Source organism: Falco punctatus, assembly GCF_963210335.1.
Source record: "Falco punctatus genome assembly, chromosome: 10".
Classification (NCBI taxonomy): Eukaryota; Metazoa; Chordata; class Aves; order Falconiformes; family Falconidae; genus Falco; species Falco punctatus.
In genome coordinates, this window is record NC_137590.1 from 15,914,535 (window position 1) to 15,928,306 (window position 13,772).

Below are 13,772 nucleotides of genomic sequence, written 5' to 3' on the forward strand. Positions count from 1 at the left end.
GGAGCAGCACAGGGTGGCAGGAGCTCTGCTGTGCTCAAAAATGAAACCTGCTGCCCTGGGGTCGGTGGCTGGACCTTGCCCATGGCCTGTCACCACCCCCGTGCATGCGGTGTTTGCACCCACTCCAGGCAGGCTGGCTCCCTGCACGTGTGGAGCCATTTGCAGCCACCACCACAGCTGGAGCCGGAGGGAGGTAGTGGCAGGGCCAGTATCCAGGCAGGGTCCCCTGGGTGCAGGCAGGTGGCATTGGTGCCACCTTCCCCAGCAGCCCCCTGCCCACATGGGATGCATCAGCACTGGAAGGAGCAGGGGGACCTCATCAGTGCAGGCAGCACCCGCAGTGCTGGGAGGGCCACGGTGCTGCGCGAGGCCGCCCGGGGATAACACACAGGCGCTTTTCATCTTCAAAGCACTCCCTGCATCAACTTTCATCCTTGCACCTCCCCAGCTCGCCTGGGAGGTCTCTGCTATCGCCGCCCCCATCTCACAGTCCCAGAGGAACCAGGACTCGGCCAAGATCAACAGGTGGGGCGAGGAGACAGGGGAGGGCTGCATGGTCCGCACGGTGCTGGCTGCGGCACAGAGGGGAATCCTGCCAGCTGGGGCTCTGCTGGGACCTGCCGGACCCAACTGCCACCCCCACCGTGCCCGCTGGGCCCCGCGCTGGCACACCATGGCACAGCACCCATCGGTTCTGCCCGCACCCATCCACTCAGCACCATGAATCCCTGCTGAGCCATGGGCACCCCAAGGATCCCCATCCTGACCTCCACTGCCTGGGGAGACAGCAACACACACAGCCTCCAAAGCACAGACATTTAATAAAACTAGCTGTATTATTATTATTGTTATTTACAGATCAAACATCAGGAAAAACAGTGGAAATGAGGAAAAAACAACCATCATCTTCATAAATACCGGGGCCCAGCGTGCTGGGGGCTGTGTGCCCACTGGCACCTGGGAGGGGACACAAGCACCCACAAACACACGCGCACGCACACACACGGAGCCCTGGGCTGAAGCAAGGGGCTGGATTTGGCCCCCCCAAAAAAAACCACCCAGCTTCTCCCACATTTTCAGCATTAAGACAGGTGTCATCAGGATACAGCCCCCACCGCTGGCAGTGTGGCCTCCCACGGTGGAAGCTGTAGGGGGCAGCTCCTTCTCTGGGGCTGGGTCCCTGCTCCGCGCAGGGGGAAGCAGCTTCTTGCCCCCCACGCATGGGTGCTGGTGAGGAGCAGGGCAGGCAGGAGCTTCTGGCAGCACAGGGAGGCCGACCGCACACGGATGCCCATGGGAGCAGGTGAGGGAAGGGTTCTAGGGACCCACCACACACCCGGGGATGTGTCCTCTGCCCTCCCACGAGCTTGCAGGGACCTGGCTCTCCAGTGCCAGCACGGGGCTCTGATGGAGCCAGAGTCAGCAGGAAGGGTGCCTGGCCACCACACCAGTGCCGCCGTGGCACAAGGCAGGGTGCTGAGTTCGAAAGTCACCGCTGAGAGGTCTCTTCTTCTCCTAGGGCACAGCCTGTGCTCCCTCCCCAGCCAGCATTGCCTGCTGATGAACAACCTGTCCCCAGCGCCTGCTGCCACCACTGCACTGCTACACATTGGAGACCTGCTCAGGCTCCCTGGCCTGGCGCAGCCCATACAGCCACTTGATGACACGGGCGTTACGCTCGATGATGGAGATGCCATAGGGCACGCGCTCAGCTGGCCGGCCCTCTGGTGTGGCAGTGCTGGGCGGTGAGCGGCCGCCCTCCGAGCTGGCCGTGCTCACGCTGTGAAACTTGAGGGACACGATGTCAGAGCTGGCACGGGCAAAGCGCTCGGCGCCCATGTCCTGCACCTCCTCAGGGTCAAGGCCGCAGTAGTTGAAGAAGCGCTCCAGGTCAGCAGTGGCCCGCGAAAGCCGATCGCTCAGGTCCGACTTGGAGCGATGCAGCAGGGGCTGCCGGCGGGCACTCTCGGGGCGGGGGGGTGAGCTCCGTGCCGGGGCTGCAGGCAGCCCGCCCGGGACAGGGGATGCAGGCACCAGTGTCACCTGGCCCCGTGGAGCCCCGCAGGGACGGACGTCCACCCTCCGCACAGCCATGCTGCCAGGGGGCTTGGCAGCAGCGGGGCTCTCCAGTGGCTTGCCGGCACCATCCGCCCCATCACCCAGTGCCGCTGGCGCTTCCACCCTCCACTTGTGCTCCCTGCCCAGAGGGCTCTCTGCCTTGGGGAAAGGGCTGTCGCAGAGGTTGATGAGGTTGTTCAGGATCTCCAGATCAAGGGAGGTCTTCGGGCTGCCAGCCTCGGTGCGGTGCAGCCCTGGGGGTGCCCTTCGGCTGGAGGTGAGCACAGCCCGGCGCACCCCTGGGGTGAAGAGGGGCTGCTTGAGCAGCAATGGCTTCACTGGCTCCTGCTTGGTGCTGGCGACCCTCTGGCTCTTCACGTACTTGGCTTTGTCGGCCTCCAGCCTCTCCACTGCGCTGGGCTTCCCAGCACCCGGCTCGGTGCGCCGGCGGAAATACGCAGGACCCTTGCGAAGGATGCGGATGGGCATGGCCGAGGTGAAGGGCGCCGTCACCGTCACCCCCTTCATGGCATCACCAGCTTGCAGTGCCTCGATGGGCATCCTCGGTGCCAGCACCGGGGCACAGGGTGAGCGGCCACCCCGAGCAGCGAGGGGCTCACGTGCTGTTGGCTGCAAAGAGGGGCTGGAGTAAGGGGTGGTGGCGGTGGCCAGTGGGCACTGCCGGCTGCCTAACCCCTGCCTGGCCCTGGCCCCACCAGCAGACAAAGGCTGCCCAGGGCCGTGCGGTGCCGCACTGTCTGCGCCGGCTGCGCCGGGACTCCTATTTATTCCTATTTGAAGGCAGGAACCACGCCTCCGCCGCCACCGAAGCCTCCCTGAAACGTCCCCTGGCCAATCCGCACAGCAAGCCAGCTTCAAACCGCACCGGGCCGGCGGGGCCAGCAGGGAGGGTGCCTCAGCATGGCGAGGGGCACTCTGGCGAGCGAGACCGGGGTGCAGAGGGTTGGTTTGGCCCAGCACCCCTTGCCGATGCTCTTCCCACATCGGCTGCCCGCGGGGTGCACTACCCACACCAAGGGGTGCATTGTCCGCTCCTGGGGTGCACCACTCACACCTGGGGGTGCATCACCTTCACCCACACCAAGGGGTGCTTTGCCCCTGCCCAGAGGTGCATCCCCCACCCGACTCACTCCCCACCCCACCAGGCTGGGGGATTCGGGGCTCCACTCCCTGTGCTGCTCCCTTGGCTCTCAGCCCCCTCGCAGGTGCTGGGGCTGCTCCCAGGCTCCCCGTTCCCACCCTGCAGCCCCTTGGAAAGCACCAGCGGGGGTTTCCACCCGTGCTTGCCTGGCCAAGGTGTGCCTGGAGCCACGCTGGGGCCCCGTGCACCGCATGTCCTTGGGACCCTGCCAACCCCAACAACCGCAGCCACCCGCCCCAACGGTCGGTCCTGCAGAGGCACTGGCCCGCCCACAGAGGAGGGGGGGGGGGGCAAACCAGCCCTGCACCCCCCTGCAGCCCCCTGCTCAGAGGTGGGCACAGCCAGAGGGGTCTCAACACACAGAGGGGCTCAGGCAGGGTGCATGCTTTGACCTGCCCCCACCTCCCCATGCCCCCTCCTGAGCTGCTCTAAGACCCCCCCCCCAGGGGTCCCCAACTGCGGGCACAGGCAAGCCCCGGGGAGGTACCGGTGAGCCCCAGCACTCACCGGGTGGGCACGGTGGGGGCCAGTGTGCCGTGGCCCCACTCCGTCCCACGGTGTCCCTGAGCAGGCTGCTGTCACAGTCACTGCCAGCCGCCCGCCAGTCCCGCCAGCCTGCACAACTTCCTGGGTGCAACCCAAGGGCCTGTCCCAGCGTCAGCCGCGGGCGGCAGGAGCCAGCCCCAGCACCCACAGCACCACGCCACGGCCATGCCGAGCCACAGCTGCACCATCTGCAAGCCAGTGCTCATCAACATGTCGGCCCAAGCCCCCCGGAATCTGTACCCCAAGGGGGTCTCCACTCCGCAGCCACCCCACAGCACACGGTGCATTCGCCTGATGTGCTCTGACAGGCGAGCAGCCTGGGGGAGACTGGCTGCCCCTGTCCCAGTCCCCGGCTCCGGGAGGGGACATGCTGCCTTCTGACCTGGAAAGTGTCTGCAGGGGGCCGGCCAGGCGTGGGGACAGCTGGGGATGGTCCCAGCACCACCACAGACCCTCCTGCCTCCCCCCTGGGGACAGCTTTCTGCACCCCTCTGCAGGGAGCCCAGCAAAGGGGCGATGTGGGGACAGAGCCAGCAGTGCTGGGCACCAACGTCCTCACTGGGGCAAGGGCAGAGACAGGCAGCCCCCCCCCCCCGAGCTGTGCTGACAGCCCCCATGGGAAGCAGGGCCAGGCTGTGCTCTGCGCTGCACAAAGACACAGGCAGAGGCAGCCCCGGGCTGGTGGCAGAAACCCGGGGTGATGGGGAGCTGCCAGGTGCCCATGCGGCAGCACCCCATGAGTCCAGTGGTGCCCAGACCCCATGCCCCATGGTGGCACCCTGCCAATGGCTGGCCCCACTGCCCTCAGACCCTGTGCCTGGTGCAGGGAAGGCTCCCTGGCTTGGCACAGAGGTGCAAACGTGCCTACCCAGGCAAGGCAAAGCAGGGATGCATCCCCATGGTGGGTGCTGGAGGTCAGCTCAGTGCCAGAGGCTCGGCCCTGGGGATAAGCCACACAGAGGCGGCTGTTGGGGCACAGGGACGAGGACATAAGGTCCCCCCCAGGACAGCCACTGGTGCCCACTGTGGGCTCCCATCCCTTTCCTGGCCAGCAAGGACAGCCCAGCCGAGCACAACCTGCTGCTCCACATTCCTGCGGTGCTGAGCTGCCTGCCCTGGCATGGCCGCGCTGATCTGGGCTGCACCGAACCATGATGAACCACCCTCCAAACAGCCCCAAAAACACAGCCACGTTATCCCATGCTCCAAGCCTGGCAGGAGCATGGGGATCCCAGTGCCAGGGCTGACAGCCCTGCTTATACCGGACTATAGCCAGCAGTGGCCCCAGCTCCTCTCCCTCCCAGTGAGGGCAGCCCAGCCAGGCTCACTTGGCACACGGATCACCTCCTGCCTGGAGGCAGCTACTCCAGAGACCCATCCTGGGAGGTGTGTGGTTGTGCCTCCCCCTCACCAGGTGACCCTGCTCCACGCTGCTGTCACAGGACTGGCACAGCATTAGCACCAACTCTGCCACCTACCTGGATCAGCCCTGAGACGTGGGAGCCTCCTTGGCACGGCTCAGCTGCCACGCTGCTTCTCCCTGTGCTTGTCCCAGGGGTGTCCTGATGTCCTCCTGCCTCCTTCTCCTCCTCTCCAGCCACGTCCTCCCCTTCTCCCCACAGGACGGCAGCTGGTAGGGCGCTGGAGCAGCTTGTGCTGCGGCTTCTCCTGCTGAGTCAGCACCGGAGGAGGACGCTCTCCGAGGCAGCTCAGCGCTCACATGGGATTAAAACCACAGGGCATTCTTCCTCCATGCCAGGCTGCGTCACACAGCATGACGGTAGCTGGTGACGTCCTAGTGTGGGTGCTGGTTCAGCCCATGGTGCTGGCCAGGCAGCATGGATGCACAGTCTGAGATGCTCACACCGCCAAAGCCAAAATGCCTCTGGACACCCCCTGCCCGCTGCAGGCAGGGGGTCCTGATGTGCTGCCAGGGCTTCAGGCAGAGGGAAAATTCCCAGCCCTTGCACGGGCAGGAGCTGCCGCCCAGCTCCCTGAGTGCCACTGGCACAGCCAGCTGGCAGGGCCTGCTTTGATTTGGAAAAATCACTTTGCTTCCCCATGCACCCGGCAGCAACCCTCTGCAATAAACTCCAAAATGCAGCAAAATAACCCAGATAGCAGGAAGGGAAGTGCCAAACCGGAGAAGGGTCATCAAACCCACAGCCACGTGGACGTGCTCGTCTGAGCCCAGCCCCAGGGTGGCTCCTGCCCCGTGGCATGGGCATCTCCAGCAGCAAGGACCAGCTCTGGGTGGAGGGACCAAGTGTTTGGCCCGTGCAGCATGGGGCTCAATAACAGCCGTGCATTTTTCAAATTGTTCTTGGAAGCAAGACCAGGAGCTGGCAGAGAGAGAAGAGCCGAGCAAAGCACATGGAAAACAGCCACCCAGGCGCCGGAGGGCTGCCCTGGGCTTGGGCAACGGCAAAGGTGGATCCGCACAACAAGCTCGGCTGGAAAAACGCTGCCCGGTGTGGCAGGTGAGGGCAGAGCCTGCAGGCACCTGCCCGGCCGGGCTGCGTCCCCACATGGCCGCTGAGCCTGTGCAGGGTGCAGGTGCTGCCTGGGCACGCCTGGGCAGCTGGGTGCCTTTGGAGCTGCGCGTTGGAGCCAGGCAGCGCCCCGGAGCCTTGCCCTCCCTGGGAGCACCCTGGGACAGGTTTCGGGAGGGCAGCCCGCTGTGGAGGCGCTCCTCCAGCACCCAGCTCGGTACCGCCGCCAGTGCCCCAGGTATGGTCAGGGATAGGGGGAGCGGGTTTGGAACAGAGGGACAGGTGGGTGCTGGCACTGGCTTCGCCCTCACCTCCCACAGGCACTCGGGGCTGCGCCCCCTGCCTCGTGCCGCTTCAGGGACCTCCCGGAAGCAAAATGCAGCCGCCAATGAGTAAAAAACACACTCAGAGGCCAAATCCTCCCTGGAAGTGCTGGGTGGAGGTGGCTGCAGGTGCCCAGTGGTGCCCGCAGAGCAGCAGGGCCAGGGCTTGGTGCAGCTTGGGCAGCCCTAGGCAGAGGCATCCCCAGAGCTGGGAGCCCCCCACTGCCCTCATCCTGGTGGGTGCTAATTCCTGGTGTTTAATTACAGCCCCTTCCCTTGCCATGCCAGGCTGTGCCCAGCTTTGCAGTGGGGGAATTGCCCCTGTCCACATGCCCCGGCCCGGGGTGAGCCGCCACCTGCTCCTGCCTCAGTTTCCCCAGCTGTGGGCTCTGCAGAGCAGCTCTGCTGGGGGAGGGCAGCTTCCCAAGGGATTTGGGGACTCGACAGGGAAGCTCTCTCTGCACCCAGCGTTGCCTTGCTCCCCACTGCCTGTGGGCAGAGGGAAGGATGCTGCCCGCACCCGCCTCTCCCCACACATAGTCTCCGCAGGTGGCAGCTCGGGGCCAGGAGCCGGGGAGGTGACAGATGGGGACATGCTGGGCTCGAGGCCTTTGTCTGCACGGTGGCGGTGGCGCGGTGGCACGGACCCGCAGATGGCGGCTGCCGGCGGGGCCGTGGCCACAGCCCGTGGCCAGGCGAGCACCGGGCCCTGGGGATCCGGCCCTTCTGCCGGAGCCTCACCCCGGGCAGCGGCCCCTTCCTGGCCGCCCCCCACCAGCCTTTCAACTTTCAACTTGACCTGCTCCTTTCACATGGAAATGGGATGCAAATGAAGCCGGGGAGCTGCCAGGGGCCAGCGGCTGCGACCGGCCAGCGGGTCGCAGCGCCCAAGTCTGGGGGGTCATACCCACTGACCTGGAGTGGCTGGTGGTCCCTGGGCTGAGGGGGTCCACCTTGTCACCCAGCAATGGGGCAGCAGCCTTCCCCTGCTCAGTGAGACTGTCCCCACTGCTCTCAGCTGGAACCAGATATTCGGGGATGGCTCTTGCTGGGGCTGAGCTCCAGACGGATGCCCACTCTGCTGGGCTGCCAATCCCCCCATGCCCTCCCCCCCCCCCCCCCGGCAGCCCCACCGCACGGGGCAGGTGCCCCCCCCAGGGAGCCCTGTGCACACCCTGCCCTGCGCTGTGTGGGTCCCGAACCCTGGCCCGGTGGGGAAGAGGCTTCCCGCTCCCACAAAGTCCAGTGGCCAGGGACCACTTGGCTACCAAATGTTGCCATCTGCCTCTGGGGCCTTCGGTCGCATCTGCCGGGGGTGAGGGGGGGCAAGGGGCCAGGGTGCTGGGGGCTCAGCTGCAGCGCGGGGAGGGGGCAGAGGAAGCACAACCATCTCACACTGGGCAGGCAGGGCAGGCAGCATGTGTCAGGCAGATTTGAGTGAGGAGTATGAAGCAGCGGCATGGGGGTCTCGCACCCAGCACCCCCTCGGGCTCCCCTGCCCCTGCCCCACAGCCATTTGCTGTTGGGAAGGGTCTCACCACCGGCAGCACTCCTCCTTTGTGTTGCCAAATTAAACAGGACAATTGTTGTTCCCTCCTCATCCCCATCCTCATCCCTATCCCCATCCCCATCCCCTCCTCATCCCTGACCCCAACCCCTCCCTATCCCAGTCACCATCCCTGTCCCCCTCCCCATCCTCATTCCTGTTGCCATGCACAGAGATCTCAGCTGGCCTTGGCCCAGCCCAAGCCCCCCATGCCTGCTTTCTCCTAGCATCTTGAACCTACTCCCCTCCCAGCTCCCTGGGCACTGGTACTGGTTCTGGCTGGGATAGGGTTAATTTTCTCCATAGGAGCTGCTATGGGGCTGGTTTGGATTTGCGCTGGAAACAGCACTGATAACCCAGGGATGTTCTAGTTATCACTTGCACAGCGACAAGGCCTTTTCTGCTTCTCGCCCTGCCCCACGGGCGAGCAGGCGAGGGGCACACGAGAAACGGGGATGGGGCCGCTGGCCCCCCTGCCCAAGGGATATCCCAGACCATAGGACACCCAGCTCAGCAATAACAGCTGGGGAAGAAGGAAGGGGGGACATTGGGACCGATGGCACCTGCCCACCATTACACGAGCTGGAGCCCTGCTGTCCTGGGCATGGCAGAACACCCGCCTGCGTGGGCAGCAGAGAAGGAATGTCTTGTTTTGCCTTGCTTGCGCACGCAGCTCTTGCTTTCCCTGCCTTTAGCTCAGCCCTTCCTGTTCTCTCCTTCATCGAACCCCCGGGGGGGGTGAGCGAGTGGCTGGGGGTGCTGAGCTGCCTGCTAGGTTTAAACCACAGCAGCACCTCAAACCCAGCTGTGCCAGCACAGTCCCTGCAGCCCCAGGGGCACAAGGACACTCTTGTCCCCGTTGCAACCGATGGGCCCGGCTACCCCGTGGTTGGGGCAGGGATGGAGCCAGGAGCAGGGCAGGGGGCAGGGGCTGGCTGCAGCCCCCCCGGAGGCACAGGCAGAGGCAGGGGCAGGGCAGGCAGGGCAGGCAGGCCACGGGAGAAGGCAGCCCCACGTTTTGCAGGGCTGCAGCCTGCTCTCCCAGCGACACCCGGTGGGTGCTGGGGGAAGAGCCGCCCGTGAGGCATCCCGGGGCAGTGGGTGCTGTGGTGGGATGCGGGGGCGGGGGGGGTTGCGCTGCTGGGGGTGAGCCGGTGTCTTTCTCCCACCTGTGTCACCTCCTGGCCGATGCAAGTGGCTCATCCACTGCCTCACGGCTTGGCTGATAGCCTGGACGTGGGGTCGGAGGTGCACGGTCCCGCAGTGCACCACTCAAGGTGGGACAGCCACCACACTCAGGGGGTCCCCAAGGGCCCCAGCCCAGCCCAGGACCCTGCAGAGATCCCTGGTGGGGACGGACACCTTCACCCGGTGACATTCACACCTGCAAGAAGCAGCCTGAAATAGGTGGGACACAGTTCAGCTGGGGACAAGTACAAAGTCCCGGACATGGCCAAGAATAGCCACTGGCACCCAGCCAAGCTGGGGCTCACCGGGCCAGCAGCGGCACTGCGGCGAGCACCCAGGGCCACGGGCATGGGACTGTCCCTGACACCAGCGGTATGTGGGGACGGAAGGCAGGTAGGGAGTAAGCTGCCCCCGGGCTGGCAGGGAGGGGGCAGGAGGTGACCAGGAGCTGGAGATGGAGTTTGGAGCTGAAAGGCCCCAGGTGACACCCGGGGTCAGGCTGCGTGGTACGAGCAGGTGGCTCGGTGGTGGGGAGAGGAGAGTGGGACCCCATGCCCGCCTGGGGCTGGGGGCTGTGCTGGCAAAAATCGGGGACAGACCGGGAGGGGAGGCAGAGTCAGGGGGGTCCCAAGCCCCTGCCCCCTCTGGCCGTGCCTCCATGCCCAGGGTGACACCAGCACCTGCCCTGCCCCACGGGTGGGGGGGGTGTCTGGGACCGTAGCTGGTCCCTCTGGTCCCTGGGCACTTGTCCCTCTGACCACGGTGGTCCCCTCAGGAGCAGGACCCCCTCCCCATCCTTCCAGGGACAACAGTGCTTTTCCTTAACGCTTTGTTACCACTTTTATCCCATCACACCCTGTGCCGGCAGCCACCCAGCCCCGCAGCTCAGGTGCCCCCCTGGGGACCAACTGGGACCCCCCCCAGGACAGGCACCCTGAAATGCAGCTTTGGACCCTGCTGCTGAGCATGTGGCAGGAGGGTGCGGGACCCCTCGGCCACCCCCAGACCCAGGGTCTCTGCCAGCTGGGACAAGGACAAGCACGTGGCAGGAGGGTGTGGGACCCCCCGGCCACCCCCAGACCCAGGGTCTCTGCCAGCTGGGACAAGGACAGGAGCAGAGCGGGGCCAGGCTCTGAGCCGTCGCATCCGGAGGTGGTGACGCGGAGCCTCACGTCACCGCTCCGGCAGCCGGGACTCGCTCGCGCCCGCGTGCTGCTGCCGGGCCCCCACAACGCAGTGAGTCCCCCCGTGAGGGATTGCCGAGGCACCGGCAGGCAGGAGCCCGCTCCCTCCGGGGTTCTTGCTCCGCACCGGCGCCCCCCGCCCCCCGCAGGGCCGCAGCCACCGTGGGTGGCGGCCCCCGCCGGGCTCAGCCCAGGGAGACGCGGGTTCCCTCCGCCGGGCGCAGCGCTGCGGTCAGGGCCGGGGCTGGCGCTGCGGGGCACGGGGCACGGGCCGGGAGGGTCCTTCTGGGAGCGGGATGGGGGCTGGGCGGGTGGCGGGAGGGGATGGGGCCGGTCCTGGCTGACTCAGCCCCCTGGTATGAGCCGAGGCTGGTTTGCAGGTGGGGCTGCTGGGGCCCTTCTCCCCGCGGCGCCGGAGCTGGCCGGAATCGCCCGGCGCTGCTTTGCCCGGCCCTGTGGATGCGGTGGGAGGTACGAGGGCCCCGTTCCCTGCAGAGCAGCTGCCCCGGCCTCTCGGCCCCCAGGTGAGAAGCCATCTTCACCCCATGCCAGGCTGTGCCGTTGCTGTGCCATGCCATGCCAGGCTGTGCCATGTCATGCCGGGCTGTGCCATGCCGCACCAGGCTGTGCCGTGCCACGCCAGGCTGTGCTGTGCCACACCAGGCTGTGCCATGCCATGCCAGGCTGTGCCATACTGCACCAGGCTGTGCTGTACCGTGCCAGGCTGTGCCGTGTCATGCCATGCTGCACCGTGCCATGCCAGGCTGTGCCATGTCGTGCCAGGCTGCACTGTGCTGTGCCAGGCTGCTCTATGTCGTGCCAGGCTGTGCCATGTCATGCCAGGCTGCACTGTGCTGTGCCAGGTTGTGCCATGCTGCACTGTGAGCTGGGGCAGGTTCAATGCCCTGCCGGGTCCGCTCCCAGCTCTGCACCTGGTGCTGCCAAGCCCCAGCGTTCCGGGACAGAGCACAGGTGGAATCCAGCAGGTCCCGCACCTGGTGCAGGAGGACGCAGCGTCATCCCTGTGGGGAGCAGAGGGGTCCACAGGGCTTGCAGGGGGCAAAGTGGTGCCAGGCTGTGGGGAGGTTGGGCTGCTCTGCCAGCCCCACACCCTCATGGCATGTGGGAGAGGAGCCGCTCTGCCTGCCGGAGCGGGAGCACAGGCAGCGGTCACAGGGGGCAAGGCTGGTATGCAGGGGGGTCAGGTCTCACTCCACCACTGATCAAAGCTTCTCCCCACAGCGTGGCAGTGTCACCCCCAGGCTCGGGCACCCAGCCCTGAGCCATGGCGCTGCTCACCCATCTCCTTGCCTGCACCTTCGGCACGGGCTCCTGGGTGGCCATCAACGGGCTGTGGGTCGAGCTGCCACTGCTGGTGACAGTGCTGCCAGAGCAGTGGGACCTGCCCTCCTACATCACCATCATCATCCAGATGGCCAATGTGGGGCCACTCTTCGTCACCCTTATGCACCGCTTTCGGCCCGGCTTGCTGAATGAGGTGGCTGTTATCTACGTGGTCGTGTCCGTGGGTGTTGTGGCCTGCTTGCTCCTGGCCTTCCTCTGGCAGTACACATCCCTCATTGCCGAGAGGCCCCACAGCACTTCCTTCCTCATCCTCACCTTCTTCCTGGCCCTGGTGGACTGCACCTCCTCCGTCACCTTCCTGCCCTTCATGATGCAGCTGCAGCCCCAGTACCTGACCACCTTCTTCATAGGTGAAGGGCTCAGCGGGCTGATCCCTGCTCTCATTGCCCTGGGACAGGGCTCGGGCATCTCCAGCTGTGCCAACATCACCCGCGTGGTCAATATCACCACCGGCAACGAGACCGTGGAGAACACAGTTTTCCAGCTGGAGACCCGCTACCTCCCAGCCAACTTCTCCACCCTCCTCTTCTTCCTTCTCATGACTGTAATGATGCTGGCCTGCTTGTTGGCCTTCTTCTTCCTCACCAGACAGCCCAAGGTGTGGGAGCTCTCCCAGCAGCAGCTGTTTCCCAGCAACATCATGCTGAGCTCATTTGACCAGATCTCCGATGAGGGACCTGGCTCGCGGCTGAGCGGAGGCTGCCCATGCCCAAAGGATGCCAAGGGGCCCAGGGACATCCTGTCAGAGAAGGTCTCCTACCCCCCAGCCAAGCTCACCTTCATCTACCTCCTCATCGCTTGGGTGAGCGCGCTGACAAATGGGGTCCTGCCATCTGTGCAGTCCTACTCCTGCCTGCCCTATGGCAACACCGCTTACCACCTCGCAGCCACGCTCAGCTCCATGGCCAACCCGCTTGCCTGCATCGTGGCCATGGTCCTGCCCAGCAGGTCAGTAATGGGGCACTGGGGGCTGCGGCAGGGTGCATTCCAGGGCTTCTGCCCCAAGAACGGCCCCCGCTTTGCACTGGCAGGGTGGGGAGAAGGCACTGGGTGGGAGCAGGTCTGTGGGGTGGCCGTGCCGTGTCAGCAGAGACGCCCTGGGAAAGGAGGGTGCAGCCAGCATGGAGCTGGTCAGCCTGTGCCATGGCTCAGTGCCCCTCACCAGGGACAGGCTGGCAGTGATCCCCAGTGTCACTTGCATGTCCCTTCCAGGTCCCTGGCCCTGCTGGGCACCCTCACCATGGCGGGGACAGGCTTTGGTGCCTACAACATGGCCATCGCAGTGATGAGTCCCTGCCCACTCCTTCAGCAGTCCCAGTGGGGCGATGCTACCATCGTAAGTCATGGGGTCCCTCACCCAGGGAGGTCACCCGGGCCTCCTCCAGCTCTGGCCTCACCACAGTGTCCCCCATCCCCCCTGCAGGGAACCCCCCCCTGCCCTGCTGACCGCTCTCCTGCCCTGTGCCACCAGGTTATCTCCTGGGTGCTCTTCACCGGGACGCTCTCCTACGTGAAGGTGATGGCCGGGGTGATCCTGCGGAGCTGCAGCCACAGTGCACTGGTGTGGTACGGGGCAGTGGAGCAGCTGGGCTCCCTCCTTGGTGCCCTGCTCATGTTCCCCCTCGTCAACGTCTATGGCTTCTTCAAATCTGCCGACTACTGCAGCCTGCAGTGCCCGACGTGAGCGGGTCAGGCACCCCTGGACAGCCCTTCTTGCCAGTATGCACCCCCAAAAACAGCGAGGGCCGGTGGGCTGGGAAGCAGCGCTGGCACTGGGATGGCTGCAGGCACATCTCTGCACCAGACTCTGCCAGGTCCCTGGGCATGAGCAGCTCCATGGTTTTGTCCCCAGCCCAGGCACAGGGCACCCCCTGTCATGTTCAGAGCAATAGAAGGTGTTTGATCAGC

At 65.6% G+C, this 13,772-nt stretch overlaps 2 protein-coding genes across 5 annotated transcripts; one reads left to right on the forward strand and one right to left on the reverse strand.

The window, feature by feature from the left end:
* Positions 1-802: 802 nt before the first annotated feature.
* Positions 803-9,767, reverse strand: FAM110A (family with sequence similarity 110 member A). 2 transcript variants are annotated; one of them, XM_080404321.1, is made up of 2 exons: positions 5,245-9,767; positions 803-2,688 (listed from the first exon to the last, which is right to left on the reverse strand). In XM_080404321.1, the coding sequence occupies exon 2, from the start codon at positions 2,617-2,619 to the stop codon at positions 1,603-1,605; it is 1,017 nt and encodes a 338-aa protein (XP_080260447.1). In that variant the 5' UTR covers positions 2,620-2,688; positions 5,245-9,767; the 3' UTR covers positions 803-1,602. The 2 variants fall into 2 exon arrangements, with proteins under 2 accessions (XP_080260447.1, XP_080260446.1); XM_080404320.1 differs by lacking the exon at positions 5,245-9,767 and adding an exon at positions 3,728-5,230.
* Positions 9,768-9,777: 10 nt separating this feature from the next.
* On the forward strand, positions 9,778-13,772 carry SLC52A3 (solute carrier family 52 member 3). Of its 3 annotated transcripts, XM_080404323.1 has the most exons (5): positions 9,778-10,551; positions 10,880-11,023; positions 11,742-12,812; positions 13,077-13,200; positions 13,336-13,772. In XM_080404323.1, the coding sequence occupies exons 3-5, from the start codon at positions 11,785-11,787 to the stop codon at positions 13,546-13,548; spliced, it is 1,365 nt and encodes a 454-aa protein (XP_080260449.1). In that variant the 5' UTR covers positions 9,778-10,551; positions 10,880-11,023; positions 11,742-11,784; the 3' UTR covers positions 13,549-13,772. The 3 variants fall into 3 exon arrangements, with proteins under 3 accessions (XP_080260449.1, XP_080260450.1, XP_080260448.1); XM_080404324.1 differs by lacking the exon at positions 10,880-11,023 and having other exon boundaries at positions 9,778-10,589; XM_080404322.1 differs by lacking the exon at positions 10,880-11,023 and having other exon boundaries at positions 9,779-10,551.

Excerpts from the sequence above, each read along its gene's own strand:
- FAM110A (XM_080404321.1), bottom strand. The coding sequence starts at position 2,619 with ATGCCCATCGAGGCACTGCAAGCTGGTGATGCCATGAAGGGGGTGACG.
- SLC52A3 (XM_080404324.1), top strand. The coding sequence starts at position 11,785 with ATGGCGCTGCTCACCCATCTCCTTGCCTGCACCTTCGGCACGGGCTCC. Across the intron at positions 12,813-13,076 it reads GCCATGGTCCTGCCCAGCAG|GTCCCTGGCCCTGCTGGGCA; the intron begins GTCAGTAATGGG and ends TGTCCCTTCCAG. Across the intron at positions 13,201-13,335 it reads AGTGGGGCGATGCTACCATC|GTTATCTCCTGGGTGCTCTT; the intron begins GTAAGTCATGGG and ends CTGTGCCACCAG.